The sequence below is a fragment of the Suncus etruscus genome, chromosome 9 (assembly GCF_024139225.1).
Source record: "Suncus etruscus isolate mSunEtr1 chromosome 9, mSunEtr1.pri.cur, whole genome shotgun sequence".
NCBI lineage: Eukaryota > Metazoa > Chordata > Mammalia > Eulipotyphla > Soricidae > Suncus > Suncus etruscus.
Genome location: NC_064856.1, coordinates 68,315,255 through 68,332,677, shown reverse-complemented (window position 1 = coordinate 68,332,677; position 17,423 = coordinate 68,315,255). Strand labels below are relative to the sequence as shown.

Genomic DNA, 17,423 nt, shown 5'->3' with positions numbered 1-17,423 from the left:
CAAAAGCTTAGTAAAAACTTTTAGATAGTTAGAAAACATATTGTTCTGGGAACCCACAATCTAGGGCCAGAGAAGGCTGGTTTGATTTGGTTGTAGACAGATGAGGACAGAAGGAAAACAGGTTTGGGGATCCAGAGGAAGTGGGAGTGAAGTCAAGATTACAACAAACAAAGAACAACTTGGTGGGTATCAAGCTGAGTGAAATGAGTCAGAGGGAGAGGAACAGATATAGAATAATCAAACTAATTTGGTGGAATTAAAAAACCTAATATGGTAATTATATTCAAAGACAACAGAAACAAAGGCCAAGAGGACTGATCCATAGTAGAAAGCTTTCAGCTAGAGGGCGAGGGTTCAGGTAGGAAAGAGAAAGGACCATTAAAACTATTGTAGTTGGAAATTATCATCCTGAACTAAAACTGGATACTGAAAAAAAAAAGTGATATGAATGCAATACTTTCAGTAACAATATTCCATACCACAGTATTTGAAAGGAAATGAAAAAAGAGAGAGAAGAGGGACCAGAGCTATAGCACAACAGTAGGGCGTTTGCTTTGCACGCAGACAACCCGGGATGGACCCAGGTTCAATCCCTGGCATCCCATATGGTGCCCCTAGCCTGCCAGGAGTGATTTCTGAGCACGGAGCCAGGAGTAAAGCCTGAGCCCCGCTGGGTCAGAGAGAGAGAGAGAGAGAGAGAGAGAGAGAGAGAGAGAGAGAGAGAGAGAGAGAGAGAGAGAGAGAGAGAGAGAGAGAGAGAGAGAGAGAGAGAGAAGAAAGGTATCTGTTATAGAGGCAGGTTGGAGGCAGGTTGGAGAGTAGAGACCATTCGGGAAAATGGGGACATTGGGGCAGGAAATGTACACTGGTGAGGGATAGGGTTAGACCATTGTATGACTGCAACTTAAATTACAAACAACTTTGTAATTGCGTATCTCATGATGATTAAAAAAAAACCCAACATATGCAAAAATTCCAGTCTCCAATATCTAAGGGATGTTGAGAAAATCAAAGTGGCACAGACATAAGTGATCTCTGCCTGTTTCAAATACTGGCAGGGGGTGGGGGAGGAGGGAAGTGGGGTGCATTGGTGGTGGGGCATATTGCACTGGTGAAGGGGTTGTCCTTTTTTTATAACTGAAACTCAACTACAAACATGTTTGTAATCATGGTGCTTAAATAAAGTTATTAATTTAAAAATGACCTTTTCATGAACAAAAATAGACTTTAAAGTTCAATTAAATTAGCATCTTGTTTTTTTTTTTAACTTTATTGGTTGATAGATTTTGGGGCCACACCCTGCAGTGCTCAGGGGCCACTCCTGGCTCAGCACTTAGAAATTGCCCTGGCAGACTGGGGATCCCTATGGGATGTCAGGAATCAAACTGCATGCATGGCAAATGGCCTACCCCTGTGCTATCACTCTGGCCCGTTCATCTTGATCTGTTGTGCATCTTCATATTTAGTATGTTGTATCGGAATGGGGATGCACAACAGAACAAGATATACTGTTCTTAACTTGTTTTTACTAGAAATAAAGCAGCTTACATATATGTTTTGCTTCCATATACAGCTAAAAAAACCCTCACTCAAATGCTCTTAAAAGTAAATAAATAAATGCTTTATTTAATTCTTTTTTTTTGCTTAATTTAAGATGATCACTTCAACTGTTAATAGGTTTTTTTGGGGTGGGGGGCACACCTGGTGATGCTCAGGGATTATTCCTGGCTATGTGCTCAGAAATCTCTCCTGGCTCAGGGGACCATATTGGACTCTGGGGGATTGAAGCGCAGACTGTTCTAGGTCAGTATGTGCAAGGCAAATGCCCTACTGTTGTGCCACTGCTACAGCCACAACTGTTAATTTTTTTTTTTTTATCTTTCAGATATGGAAACTGTTCCCTGGTTTCCAAAGAAGATTTCTGACCTGGATCATTGTGCCAACAGAGTTTTGATGTATGGATCTGAACTAGATGCGGACCATCCTGTAAATATTTTAAATAAATATTTTCACAAAAATAATGTTAAACAAGTTAAAAATAATGATCACTTTTCCCTTTGTTGGGACAGTGGGGGGGGTCAAGAAAGTGTATACTATAGCAGGGGTCCTCAAACTTTTTAAACAGGGGGCCAGTTCACTGTCCTTCAGACTGTTGGAGGGCCAGATTATAGTAAAAACAAAAATTATGAACAAATTTCTATGCACACTTATTTAGAAGTGAAGAAACAAAATGGGAATAAATACAATATGTGGCCTGCGGGCCGTAGTTTGAAGACCCCTGCGAGAGTCTAGAGTCTAGAGTCTAGGCTTTCCTCAAACTATGGCCCGCGGGCCACATATTGTATTTGTATCTGTTTTGTTTCTTCATTGCAAAATAAGATATATGCAGTGTGCATAAGAATTCGTTCATAAGTTTTGTTTTTACTATAGTCAGACCCTCCAATGGTCTGAGGCACAGTGAACTGGCCCCCCTGTTTAAAAAAGTTTGAGGACCCCTGGTAGACTATGAAGAATCTTGTTTTAATCTGGATTCTAGAAAGTGATAAGAAACTTAACATGTAGGTGGATCTGGAACTAAGATCCCAAAGTATATCTAACTTCACTAACTCTGAAACATTTGTCTGGCATTGTGTTTAGCATTCTTTTTTATTTTTTGTTCCCCCCATTCACAATATAGACCAGGCAATGGGCCTGGGTTGAGGTGTATATGGGGTGCATTTACTGTACCTCCTCTTTCTATACTTACTTCTGATGGGGCTTGGGAAATCATATGGGATGTCCGGGATCAAACCAGATCTACTGCATGCAAGGCAAACACCCTTCCCAATTTACTGTCTCTCTGGCACATAGTACCTTAGTTTCTCTTTTTCTTCTTCTTTTTTTTGGCCATGCCTGGCTATGCTTAAGGACTATTCATGGCTCTGCACTCAGGTATCAGTCCTGGTGGTACTTGGGGGACCATGTAGATTGCTGAGGATCTATCCCAAGTTGCATGCAAGGCTAGTGCCTTATATATTGTACAATCTCTGTGGTATCCAAACGACTTTACTTTTTGATGAGTACTGTACATCTTTGCATTGATAGTATCTTTTATCTTTGTATTTATCATAGTGTAAAGCTGTCATATCTTATTGGCTTTCAGTTTAAAATGATAAAACATAAGCTTGTTCATAATATTAATTATGTGGTCTTTTGGTATCATAGCTTAGGCAATAATAAATTGTTTCCTAAATACTGTTTGCCAAGTATCTTCTATTATTTTGATAAATATTATCTTTAATTATTAGGGCTTCAAGGATAATGTCTACCGCAAAAGACGAAAATATTTTGCAGACTTGGCTATGAATTATAAACAGTAAGTAGATTTAGATGCAACTTATCTGGCTTTGTTTTATTTTATTTTTGAGTTACACCCAGTGGTACTCAGGGATTGCTTTTGGCTTTAGCACTCAGAAATCACTCCTGTTGATGCGTGGGGGACCATAGGGATGCCGGGGATCTAACACAGATCATCAGTGTGCAAGGCAAGCTCCTTATTCTGTTGTGTTATAGCTCCGGGCTCAATAACTTATCCAATTTTTATTTATTTATTTTTTGGGATTTTGGGGTCACACCCAGTGATGCTCAGGGGTTACTCCTGGCTATGCACTCAGAAATTTCTCCTGGCTTGGGGGACCAAGTGGGATGCTAGGGATCGAACCGAGGTCCTTCCTGGGTCAGCTGTTTGCAAGGGAAGCGCCTTACCGCTGTGCTACTGCTATGGCCCCAACTTATCCAATTTTTAACTAATGAAATTGATGAACAGAGTATGTTCATTTAGTAAACAGAGGTAAATATGACCATTCATTAAATACTAATTCAAAATGCTTCCTTCCTTTACTCCTTTAGTGGAGAACCTATTCCTAAGATTGAATTCACTGAAGAGGAGATTAAGACCTGGGGAATTGTGTTCCGAGAGCTGCTCAAACTTTACCCAACTCATGCCTGCAGAGAATATCTCAGAAACTTACCTTTGCTTTCTAAATATTGTGGATATCGAGAAGATAATATACCCCAATTGGAAGATGTCTCAAATTTTTTAAAAGGTAATTAGCTAATCTAATATTTGTACAGGGAATGTTAAACTCTGTTTTGAATTACTCTTTGTGTGTGTGTGTGTGTGTGTGTGTGTGTGTGTGTGATCACTCCTTCTAGTGCTCATGGATCAAATCCAGGGCTCCAGCATAAAAATCAAGCGTACCAACCTTTTGAGCTATTTTACTGAATTAGATTACTCCAGAATTCTTTTTAGTTTTTGTTTTTGATTTAGGGCCACATGTTGCATGTTCATGGGTTACTCTTGTCCTTGTGCATTGAATTGCTCCTGGTGAGATTTGGGGGACCATATGAAATGCTGGGGCTTGGATCTAACTTGGCTATGTGCAAGACAAGCACTCTATTTGCTCTACTTTGACCCCATGCCAGAATTCTTTTTTTTTTAAATAATATTTTCTTTATTTAAGCACAATGGTACAAACATATTTGTAATTAGATTTCAGTCATACAATACACACCCCCTTTCACCAGTGCAACTTTCCCACCAACAATGTACTCCTCTCCCATCCCCTGCCTGTCTTTTAGATAGGCATTGTATTACTCTCTATATCGTTGTCATGGTAGTTGCTAGTGTAGTTATTTCTCTAATTGCTTTTACTACTCTTCATATCATGGGACAGTCCTTCTGACTCTCATCTTTATTGTCTCGATATTATTACTATGCTGTCTTTTTTGTTTGTTTGTTTTTGTTTTTTGGTCACACCTGGCAGTGCTCAGGGGTTATTCCTGGCTCTATGCTCAGAAATCGGCCCTGGCAGGCACAGGGGACCATATGGGATGCTGAGATTTGAACCACTGACCTTCTGCATGAAAGGCAAATGCCTTACCTCCATGCTATCTCTCCAGCCCCCTTATTTTTTTCTTTTTTTAAATTTTTTTTATTTTTATTTTTTATGGTATTTATTTGGTACCTCTAATGAGATAATAGTATAATGTCAACCATGAGAAATAAAAATAGGCCCATTTGGGGACAGAGGATCACACACATGCAGAGACAAGCATTTTTCATGGGGAACGGGGAGAGATGGTTCAGAACATGTACAATATGGAGCTGGAAGTCCAATCCAAAGCTACCAACCCCCAATCCTATGTTTTCAACTAGTGACAGAGAATTACCTATGTTCCTCAAATACACAATCTTTTAAACCCTAGACTCTTTAACAAGAAACACTAAATGACCAATCAGGTGCTGGTAACATTCTGAATTGTCATTTGCCGAGGCAATCTGACAGAACTGTCTGAAGGAGATTTGCAGTATCACTCCATAGTGACACTGTGCTAATTAGCCTTCAACTATTATAGCACATGAGAAATAACACTGTTATTTTTTTCTTAAACCCCACAGATGAGTGAGACTATTCTGTGTTTATCTCTCTCCCTCTGACTTATTTCAGTCAACACAATAGTCTCCATATCCATCTACGTATAGGCAAATTTTGTGTCTTCATTTTTTTTTGTAATAGCTGCATAGTGTTCCATTGTGTAGATGTATCAGTTTCTATAACCACTCATATGTTGTCAAGCATCTGGCTTGTTTCCAGATTTTGGTTATTGTAAATAGAGCTTCAATGAACATAGAAGTTCAGAGGGCATTAAATTTGTATTGTATTTTTATGGTCCTAGAGTATATCCCTAGTAGTGGTATTGCTGAATCACATGGGAGCTCAATGTCCAGTTTTTTTTTTTTAGGGAATATCCATATTGTTTTCCAACAATGCTAGAATTCTTAATAGGGAAATAAACCCCATTTGTATCCTGTATTGTATCAGAATTTTCCTTTAGTCTATGCTGAAAACTTATAGGATCCAGTATTTGGCACCTCCTTTGAAGCAGAATAGTCTCAATCTGGAGCAAGAGAGCAGAATTACAAGGGGATTAAATATTTACTTAATTTATTTTAAGTATTTACTTAAATAATTGAAAGTCATTCGGTATAATAGGTTATTTTATGCCCCTAAAGTTAAAGAAGATTGAATAGGGTCAGAGTGATAGTATAGTGAGTAGGGTACTTACTTGCCTTGCATGCAGCAGACCCGAGATTGATCCCTGATGCCCTATAAGGTGCCCTGAGCACACCAGGAGTAGTATCTGAACACTGCCGGATGTGACTTCTCTCTGCTCAACCTCCAAAAGGATGAGTGAATAGAAGTGGAAGGCTTTGGCCTCTGAATAGAGAAAACCTTGTTGAACAAACCACTCAAAATAGATATTTCCATACATTGATCCTCATGCAGAACTCTACACTGACATGTTAGGGATAGAATAGGGGGATTCAAACACCGGGTGGGTGTAAGAGTAAGTTAAAGCCCCTTTGCTCATGAATATACTATAATTTTTCCAAGAAAAAAGATGTGCCAGTAAAGGCATAAATCAAGCATAGAACAATAGAGTTCCTATTTGTCTTCACACTTATTTGGTTCAAGTCTCCTTATCTTTCAAACTTATTTAGAAAATAAAATAATTAGTCATCTCTAGGACCTATAGTATGTCAAAAATAATTTTCTTTACCTCAGTAGATTAGAAATATTTGAGAGTTACAAAAGATGTTCTGTTTATTTATATTAATTTTTTTGTTTGTTTTTTTGTTTTTTGGGCCACACCCAGCGGTGCTCAGGGATTACTCCTGGCTGTCTGCTCAGAAATAGCTCCTGGCAGGCATGGGGGACCATATGGGACACCGGGATTCGAACCAACCACCTTAGGTCCTGAATTGGCTGCTTGCAAGGCAAATGCCGCTGTGCTATCTCTCTGGGCCCTATTTATCTTAATTTTTTATTGTCAGGGCCACACTTGGCAATGCTCACAATCTATTTCTGGCTCTGTGATCATGAGTGACACCACTGGCAGTGCACAGAGAACCATATGTGGTGCCAGGGATTTGACCAAGTGTCGTGACTGAGACAGCCATATGCATCATCTCTCCAGGCCCAGTCTAGTTAAATTTTTATCATGGTCTGAAATGGCTAACTTTAAGTTTCTTACACAGACTGTTATAAATAATCTGCTATTCAGTGCTTAATACTCATTACCCAATTGCCAGACATAAAACTTGGAAGAACTAAGCTGGAAAAAACATTGTTTTTTACTGCAGGAAGAAAAAGCTCCTATAAGTGATACCTACAGATATGAGTTTTCTAAATTAGTGATAGGATAATTAAGAACCAATGTACATGAACTCTTGAGTCTTCCACACCAAACATGTGCTACCAAAGCTGTTGTCAAATTGAATGAACTGAGATTTGGAGAAAAGTATTTTGACATGAATACAAAACTGAAAGCTATTTGCATAGGGTTGGAAGCTTACACTGGCTGCAGAATATGTTGCAAAATGTGTCTCCAAGGAAAAAAATCAAAGGAGGGAAAAATAACTCTGATAAATAGTTGTGGTCGTGGCTATAACTCAAAAGGTTGCACTGATTGCTTTGCATGAGAAGTTCTGAGTTTGATTTCTGCCACTGCATGGTTTCTTCAGCACTGAGTTGGAAGTAGCTCAGGAGCACCAGTGGGTGTGGGCAGAATAACAAAAAAAAAAAAAAAAAAAAAAAAAGGAGGAGGAAAAAATGTTCAAAGAAAACAACTATTGGAAGAGACTTTCTGAATGTCCAAACTAGGTAGCCATTTGTTTAACGAAGTATTTAAAATAAAAATATTGGTACCCCATTCTAGGTAGAGTGTGCTCTCACCATTATGAAAAATTTTAGTCAACAGTGAAGTGCACCCATCTGAGGGTGATAATCCAAGTATAATGCAGTAGGTGGAATTTAGGAGTTTGAAACAAAGGACAAGACTGAATTTATAGAGTTTACTTTGAACCCCTGTAGCCTAGAGAAAGGTCCCTTTGTAGAGGATGTAAAGTTTTAAGGGTCCTGGAATGGAAGAGTACTACCCAGTTTAGATAAAATTAAAAAAAAAACAACAACACACACAACACTTTACTACAGGTTGTATTGGGTAACTATTGGACATTTGGTTAAAAAATGCATCAAATCTTGGGAGCTGGAGAGATAACACAGCAAGTAGGGTGTTTGTCTTGCACTTGGCCAATGCTATTTAGTTTATCCTTGGCATCCCATATGGTTGCCTGAGCACTCTCAGTAGTAATTTCTAAGCCTAGAGTCAGGACTAACCCCTGAGCATTGTCTGGTGTGTCCCAAAATAATGACAACAATGACAACAATGATGACAACAACAACAACAACAACAACAAATCTTTAGATCTAAATGGGTAGATCCTGTTAAGTGATTTTATTTTAAGAAGAAAGAAAAACAAGAAGCTCTTGACATTCATTCCCCAGCACTGCATATGATCTTGTGAACCCCACCAGGAGTGATTCCCCACCCCACCCCCCCCACCCACAAGCCCTAAGCCCTGCTAGATTTGCTCCCTCCCTAAAAAAAGTGTTGTAAGAAATGACCTATTCTAGGGAAGTTTAAAAAAAAAATCAAATCACTGTGAGATACAGAGTTAAAAGTAGTTGATAGTGAATTTGTCACAGAATGTTCCCATATCCATCACTACTGGGGAAGATTTACTCTTGTTTTCTCCTTGACTTTGCAGAGCGCACAGGTTTTTCCATTCGTCCTGTGGCTGGTTACTTATCACCTAGAGATTTCTTATCAGGCTTAGCCTTTCGAGTTTTTCACTGCACACAGTATGTGAGGCACAGTTCAGATCCCTTCTATACCCCAGAGCCGTAAGTACTTTTACTTGTTTATTAATCAAACATTTTTTATTATGGTACCTATTTCGTGGTGTGTGTGTGTGTGTGTGTGTGTGTGTGTGTGTGTGTGTGTGTGTGTGTGCATGTTTGAAAAAAAAATGACTTACCATGTAAAGCATTTAGAGTAGTGCCTGGTAGACAATACATGCTTCAAACCCTATATTATAGTTCACCATTATTAATTACTGCTGTGGAGACCTAACCTATTCTGTGCCAGGTGCTGTTCTAAGCTGCTCTGAAAGAAATCAGACAAAATTATAACTTTCTAGAACATATTATATAATGGGAAACTGTTTGATTATCTAATAAGTACATAGTTTTATTATCCAATATTATCTGAACATATATATATATTTGGATATATAGTCTATATATAAAATACATATAGCTTATATATAATTATATATAAAACTAACTATATATGACTATAATTAACTATACATAGTTTATATATACATTTAGATATTTATAAATATATATCATATAGAAATCAATAAATATATTTATTTATTATATATGACTCTATATAGTCAGATGGTGGTGGGTGGTGCCATTGAGAAAAATTGGGGAAGGAAACAGCAGTGTATATGTGTGTCTTTTATTTTGAAAGGATTAGTTAGGAGAGTGACATTTGAAGAGAACTGATTTCGGGTGGCAATGAAAGTATAGGTGTCTCTGGGTAGCGGTGAGTGGCCAAGATTTTAAACTCAAATAGTTTTTTTTTTTTTTTTTAAATAAATTCACTTGTGGTTCTCTTCCAAAGTAATATAACCCAATCAATTTGAGTTTTGGTTTCTATGTACTTGATATTTATGCACTTATTTTAAGCATCAGTGAGTGACAAACTTGTGCCTCTTTTTCAGAGATACCTGCCATGAACTGTTGGGCCATGTCCCTCTTCTGGCTGAACCTAGCTTTGCTCAGTTCTCCCAAGAAATTGGCTTGGCTTCCTTGGGAGCTTCGGAGGAGGCTGTTCAAAAACTGGCAACGGTATAAACCTGGAAACAGCTGTATAGATCAGTAATTCTTTTCTTGGGGTGGGGGGTGTTGGACCACACCTGACAGCACTCAGTTCGAGACAGGGGTGTAGATTAGATGTAGAGTATGAACTTTGCATATGTGGGGGTCTGAGGTTTGATCTCCAGCACCACACAAAATTATTGAGAATTAATAGATCAGAATAATATGAATGGTTTATATATTTTCCATTTTTAAGTTAAAATAATTGAGTCATAGAACCAGAGGGGTGTTATATGTGTGGGTGGGGCACTTGCCTTGCATTTAGCCAACCTGGGTTTGATCCCTGGCATCCCATCTGATCCCTCCAGCACCTTCAGGAGTGTTCCCTGTGTGCAGAACCACAAATAAGCCCTGAGGACTACTGAGTGTGGTTCCAAAACCATATTAATAATAATGATAACAACAATAATAATAAAGTCCTTAAAATGATGCTAAAAGTGTTTTTGAGCACTTGTGACTCAATACACTTGCTGGAAATGCAGATGAAGGAGTTAGTATTCATACCTTTTATTTTGTGTTTGGGTCACACCAGGTGATGTTCAGGGCTTATTCCTAGCTCTGTGCTCAGGGATCATTCCTGACAGGGCTTGGGGGACCATATGGGGTTGCAGGGATTGAAGTTTGGTTGACTATTTGCAAGACAAGTGTTCTACCTGTTGAACTAATTCTTTGGCCCCTTCATTCTTGTCTTTAAAAAGCTTATATTTGAGGCCGAAAAGAAAGCCGACCCAGGACAGATGTTAGCTTGAATCCTGGCATTCTATATGCCACCATGAGCCTGCCAGGAGCGATTTCTGAGTGTAGAGCCAGCCATAACCCCTGAGCACCAAAAACCAAAACAAACAAAACCAAAACACCAAACAACAACAAAAAAGAAGCTTATATTCCACTTGAGGAGAACTTAACATGCGATTAAGATGCTTGAGGGTCCTTTGCTCAGGGACTGTAGAGAACAGGTGGGAAATATTCCTAATAGAGGAGCCTCTCTGCTAGCTTAGGAAGGAGAGGCATTTTCATATGCCAAGGAAGGAGGGGAAGCACTACAGGATGAGGGGCACACAAGGAAAGACAGGAACATTCTTGATTTGTGTGGGAAATGCCAAGAATCTGGAGCAGAATAAGAAGGGAAGAAGGAAGCAATGTGAAAAAGGTTAGATGCTGAGGATGAAATTTTTCAAACTGTGCTTTTGAGGTCCCTGAAATCCTTTCATAGATTCCTTGAGAACAAAATGAGGTGTAAGTTAAAGGCCCAAAGTACAAAGTACAAAAAAAAAAAGTATAAAGTACTTTTTAGTGTAAGAGCGCATTCATTGATAGTTTCAGATCACACACTTCTGTTTAACTTTAAGAAACTGTCATATGTTGTTTTATATGTAATTACAAAGATCTAGTTAACACCAAAAGCTAATAACATATAGTTCTCCAAAACTTATCGTTTTGAATATGATTTAACAAAAACAGATCGCAACAAGTTAAATTCAGAAGCAGGTCAGAGAATGTGTTTCCCAAAACAGATACTGAATACTGTCTTGTCAGACATTAAAAAGTTCTGCAATGGGACCGGAGCGGTGGTGCAGAGCGGTAAGGCGTCTGCCTTGCCGGAGCTGGCCTAGGACAGACCGTGGTTTGATTCCCCGTGGTCCCCCAAGCCAGGAGTAATTTCTGAGCGTATAGTTAGGAGTAACCCCTCAGCATCACTGGGTGTGGCCCAAAAAATTCCCCCCCAAAAAGTTTTGCAACAATATAAAACAGTGTCACTATTCTCAACTTTTGCTTGTTTTATGCAATATTAAGATAGTTTATTAAAGTTTAATGATAAACTTAATAATAAACGTTAGTTTATTCAAATATTAACTTTAACATGGGGAATATAGCTACTATAACCCACATAAATAAAAGACCTTTAGTAGCTCTCACTAAATTTTAAGAAGATGTAAGAGCCCAGAGAACAAATGTTGAAGAAGAGCTTGTCGGAAACAATGCTAGACTATGAGTTACTCTAGGGTTCTTAAAATTTTATTCCAGAATACTTTAGGCCAGTAAGACAGTATTAATTTGTCTTAAATTTAATTATTCACTATGTGGAAGTAATATTAATATTCTTTTGCAGTGTTATTTTTTCACCGTGGAGTTTGGACTATGTAAACAAGATGGGCAACTAAGAGTTTTTGGTGCTGGCTTACTTTCTTCAATCAGTGAACTCAAAGTAAGAGTTATGAGTGTTTGCACATAACCATGTTCACTTAATGTAACTGATAATATGGGTCATTATCATTGTTTTTTGGTTTTTGGGCCATAAGTGGTGCTCAGGGATTACATCTCATTTTGTGCTCAGGGATCACTCCTGACCCGTATATAAGTTGCCTGAGGTCAACCCTGGTTAGGCTACATGTAAAGCAACTCTCTTCCTGCTGTATTAATTCTGGCCCTGAGACATTTTTTTCTAATTGAAATAAGAGTATAAAGTAAAAATACTTGGGATAGCAGTATTAACATTACTTAATGGGTATTTTTCTTTATTTCTCAAGAGCTTATACATATCAGTGCAGCAGATCTTTGAAATAAAAGTGTTTTTTTTTTTGTTTTTTGTTTTTTTTTTTTGGTTTTTGGGCCACACCCGGTGGTGCTCAGGGGTTACTCCTGGCTGTCTGCTCAGAAATAGCTCCTGGCAGGCACGGGGGACCATATGGGACACCGGGATTCGAACCAACCACCTTTGGTCCTGGATCGGCTGCTTGCAAGGCAAACGCTGCTGTGCTATCTCTCCGGGCCCAATAAAAGTGTTTTAAAGCTTTTACTTTGTAAGTAAAAAGCTGTATACTTTTGGTGTGTTAACAATAACTTTTATCTCTAAAAGCTATTGAGATTTATTATTTATATAAAATGGAATAAGTTTGGATTTGTTGAATGATGATTGTGAAACTATGCAAGGCAGTGTCTTGCTTCAGGAACACGTGAGTTAGGTTCCTTATATCATTAGTGATAAGTAATAAGATGGATGGTGGGTATAAGCTATTATTTCATAGAATAGAAATAACTAGGACAAAGTTATGCTATCATGAAGTAATAAGTAAAGATCCTTGGTGCCTCCTTTAATAGAGAAAAGTGTTAGGACTAAAACTTGAGACAATCTTGGGGGATATTTATAGGAAACAGAAAACTTTTTGTGTTATCGAAATACATTATGAGTTAAACATAGGTGTGGGAAATGAGTTGGAATTGCTGGTGGAACCATTACATCAGTAATGAATTCAGTGATGTGCTCTTCTAGTCATTGTGTGTTGAAAGTGATCTATGAAAGTCAATTGTATTTACTGATTCTTTGTCTTTAAGCACTCACTTTCTGGACATGCCAAAGTCAAGCCCTTTGATCCTAAGATTACCTGCAAACAGGAGTGCCTCATCACAACTTTTCAGGATGTCTATTTTGTATCTGAAAGCTTTGAAGATGCCAAGGAGAAGATGAGGTAAAGAATATCTTCCTGGTGCCTCAATTTCCTATCCAAAAGGTAGAGTCAGTAATGGTCACAATGACAGAAGTAAGCAGCTAGATAATTATGAGTCGATGAGGCACTCTTTGCCTATAAAAGCCAGTATTTAGAGAGAGTTATTTATAGTCATGTTTAGTAGTTGCAGATATGACTCAGATACATCGAGAAATTAGTTTGTTCTGACTTTCTTCCATAAAAATCTAAAATAAAAGAAACTATAATAATGAAACATTGTTTTGGATTTTATTTAGGAATGATTTATTCTAGCAGTGGGAGACTTATTAAATAAACTGGAAAGACAGAATATAGATATGTTGAGTTTTAGGTTAAAGTTTAGTATAAAAAGAGGTGAGAAGATGGTAAAACACAAAAAATAAGTGTAACACAACCAAGCCTTGATAAACTATTAGTCAGGTAAGTGTGATAGAAAGAATACTGAAGGGCTGGAGACAGCACCAATGTCTCATACACAAGTTTTGTTTTCCATGAGGAAGTCTGTTTATTTTTAGTTATTTAGTTTTGGGAAGTTTTTGGCTATACCTAGCAGTGCACAGGGATTACTCCTGGCTCTGTGCTTAGGGATAACTTGCAGCAGTGCTCAGGGTCCATATAAGGTGCTGGAAATTGAAATTGGGTCTGCCACATACAAGGCAAATGCCTTACACAATGTACTGTACCATCTCTCAGCTCTGGTGTAGTTATTTTTGTTTGATTGTTTTTGTTTTTTTTTTTTTTGGTCACATCCAGCTGTGCTCAGGGGTTACTCCTGGCTTTATGCTCAGAAACTGCTCCTGGCAGGCTCAGGGAACTATATGGGATGCCGGGATTCCAACCACTGTCCTTCTGCATGCAAGTCAAATGCCTTACCTCCATGCTATCTCTCTAGCCCCTCTGGTGTAGTTTTGATTACTAGCATCACATGGTTCCCTGAGCATTTCCAAGAATAATCCATGAATATTATGCCACGAGTAGGCTCTGAGTATTGCACAAGTAGTAGACTGAGTATCTCCAAGACCAAAACAATAAAAATACAAGAAAAAGTATTGAAGGTAAAGAACCTTCAAGTGAAAATAAAAAGGAGGGGGCTGGAATGATAGCACAGCAGGGAGGGAATTTGCTTTGCATGTGACCCACCTGGGTTCAATCCCTGGCATCCCAAGTGGTCCCCTAAGCAATGTCAAGAATGATGCCTAAGCACAGAGGCAAGAGTATCACAGCCAAAAAACAAAAAAACAAAAACCCAAGAAGAAGAAGAAAAGGAAAGGTCTCTAGAAGTAAAATCAACAAAATAAATGATAGATTATAAAGTTATATTGTGAACAGAGCAGGCTAAAGATACACTCCTTATCTTCCAGGGATTGTTTATTAATTTCAATTCCCAGTGCCCAATATGATGCCTTGTCATGCACAAAACCAGAGAAAAATACCTGTAAGGTTCCTCTAGCATGTATGACATCTTTGTGTGGGTAGGAGGAAGGATCCTTTTCAATGTCAAATCATGTACAATTTTTTTTAGTTGTGACTTTGAAGCTCCTGAACAGTTTTTCTTGGGGGTAACAATAAAATATTCAAATGTTGGTTTCAGAAAGAAAACAGAAATTTAACGCTTTATTTAGTTTATTTAATTTAGTTTATTTAAAGGCAAGCTAGAGGAAAAATTCTCTCTCTCTCTCTCTCTCTCTCTCTCTCTCTCTCTCTCTTTCTCTCTCTCCCCTCTTGTTTTTGAGTCATATCCACTGGTGCTCAGGGCTTACTCCTAGAGGGATTCAGGGGACTATATGTGGTATTGGGGATCAAAGTAGGGGGCACACGCACATGAGAGAGAGGGAGAAAAAGAAAGAGAGAGACTGTGGTTGGTCTAATTAATTGTAGTAGAGATGAAGAAAAAAATAAGTGGTTACTAAAAGCACCTCCTAAGTAATCAAGGGGTATACGATATATATGTGTCCTTTAAATTTTCCAAATGTTCAAGGAAATAGGTCAGATTGGTAGCACCAACATCTAATAGAGTTGTCTTTTGCTACATGTGTAGATTAGATTTGCTTCTGTTTATTTGCTCTTCAGAAATTGACCACCTCTTATTTATTTTTTTAAATAGGGAATTCACCAAAACAATGAAACGTCCTTTTGGAGTGAAATATAATGCCTATACACAGAGTATTCAGGTATTGAAAGACACCAAGAGTATAACCAGTGTAATGAATGAACTTCGACATGAACTTGATGTGGTTAGTGATGCTCTTGCCAAGGTCAGCAGGCAGCTGGTCTCTGACAGTTGCCACCTCTCATCCTGAAAACATCTAAGCAGCAGTTCAGGAGCCTCTCGACCCTCTTGTACTTTGCTGAAGACCTGATTGTGAAGGGACAGCAGATATTCTCCCCTTCCTAAATGGCTCATTGGCCTTAAAAATTTGTACCAGATTTTTTTGGCCATTTTTTCGGTAACACATTTAGAAAAATATAATTTACATAACATATAATTTTCTGGTTATAACTTTTTAAAGTAGATAAGTCTGACTCAATAGATGGGTAATTCCACCCTGAGCTAATCCTTTTAGTCCTCAAAAGACATGAGATATAATTTTTAAAATTTAATTTTATGTTATACAAGGAAATAAAATTGGGAAGGATAATCTTGCTACTATCCAGCCTTTAAAAAATGATTTTTGGGGGGGCTGGAGCGATAGCACATCGGTAGGGTGTTTGCCTTAAACACGGACCTCGGTTCTATCCTGGTGTCCATATGGTTCCCCAAGCCAGGAGCGATTCTGAACGCATAGCCAGGAGTAACCCCTGAGCGTCACCGGGTGTGACCCAAAAAAACAAAAACAAAAACAAAAAACAACAAAAACATGTTTTTGGTTTTGTTTTGGGGCCTCATGTTGTGGTTCTTTGGAAACCATGCAGCAACGGGAATCAACTAGAAACCAGAGTTTTGGTAGGCAAAGCATGTGCACCAGTCCCATATTTTATAATTGTTTTTTGTTTTGTGTTTGGGCTACAACTGGCTGTATTTGGGGTTACTACTATCTCTACACTATTATTTCTGGCAGTGTATGGGCATCATAATGTGGTGCTGAGGAATCAAACCAGATTGACCATGTACAAGGCAAACACCCTATCTACTATACTATTGATGTTACCTTCTAATTTTATAATTCTTAATCCACCTGTCATTAGTTAGACAGGGAGAGTACCTATGAGTTTTAGAAGACAGCTCCAAAAACCAGTGGTAAGAATGCCTGTATTTATTAGTTTCTCTATTTTTTTCACTAGGAGTTTTACTTATCAAGTATACAGAATTATAATTAATTTATATAATTGTTCCTTTGTTAATTTCTAGGAAGTATATGAAAGTGTATTCCAGTTGTGTCTTTTTAAAAAGTGCAATATATTTATGAATTGCAAGTTTGTTGTGCAATTGAACAATAAAAAGCAGATAATACATGCCTATTTATTGTGTTTTTGTCAAATATTAAAATTGAAATATGTTAGAAGTTTTTTTAGCTTAAGAAACTTACCTTATGGTATATATACACAATGGAATACTATACAGCTGCAAAAATGATGAAATTAACCAATTTGCTGTAAATTAATCAGCTTGGAGCTGGAAAATATCATGTTGACTGAAGTAAGCCAGAAGACAAAAGACAAACACAGGATGATCTGGCTTATCTGTGGTATACTGAATAACAGGAGTAGGAAATGTAATATAGTAAAGGGGGGATGCTAGATCACCCTTGATCCCAGAGCTTGGGGTGGAGAAGGACAGAGAAGGAAAGATGTCAAGGAACGAAGAAAAAAGATGAAAAAGGGAGTAAAGAGGGAACTGGGGTTTAGGCGTTGGTTATATTGATGAAGTGAGAGAGTGGTATATCTATAAAGCCAAAGCAGAGTCAACAACACTTAAAATAAGAGATCTAAGTTGCAACCACCAAACTTTGTAATGCCTGTAATGCTTTGTAATGTTACCTTTGCCAAAGTTACCTTTGGCAGGCAGGCGTTGGAGTTCATGTGTGGGGAAGAATGAGTACCAGAACACTTGTGAGGGGAGTTGACACTGAGGGTGGGAATGGTGCTGAAATATTAAATGCCT

At 38.1% G+C, this 17,423-nt stretch overlaps 1 protein-coding gene and 1 pseudogene across 1 annotated transcript in view; one reads left to right on the top strand and one right to left on the bottom strand.

Moving 5' to 3' along the window:
• TPH1 (tryptophan hydroxylase 1) overlaps window positions 1-15,621 on the top strand; it is a 20,246-nt gene extending 4,625 nt beyond the window's left edge. The window contains exons 3-10 of the mRNA XM_049780677.1: window positions 1,886-1,986; window positions 3,288-3,355; window positions 3,889-4,085; window positions 8,654-8,789; window positions 9,680-9,806; window positions 11,947-12,042; window positions 13,170-13,303; window positions 15,426-15,621. Of these exons, the coding sequence (XP_049636634.1) occupies window positions 1,886-1,986; window positions 3,288-3,355; window positions 3,889-4,085; window positions 8,654-8,789; window positions 9,680-9,806; window positions 11,947-12,042; window positions 13,170-13,303; window positions 15,426-15,621 (1,055 nt within the window). The remainder of the gene's footprint in view (window positions 1-1,885; window positions 1,987-3,287; window positions 3,356-3,888; window positions 4,086-8,653; window positions 8,790-9,679; window positions 9,807-11,946; window positions 12,043-13,169; window positions 13,304-15,425) is intronic.
• LOC126019440 (uncharacterized) lies at window positions 2,652-2,768 on the bottom strand (annotated as a pseudogene).
• Window positions 15,622-17,423: the final 1,802 nt, after the last annotated feature.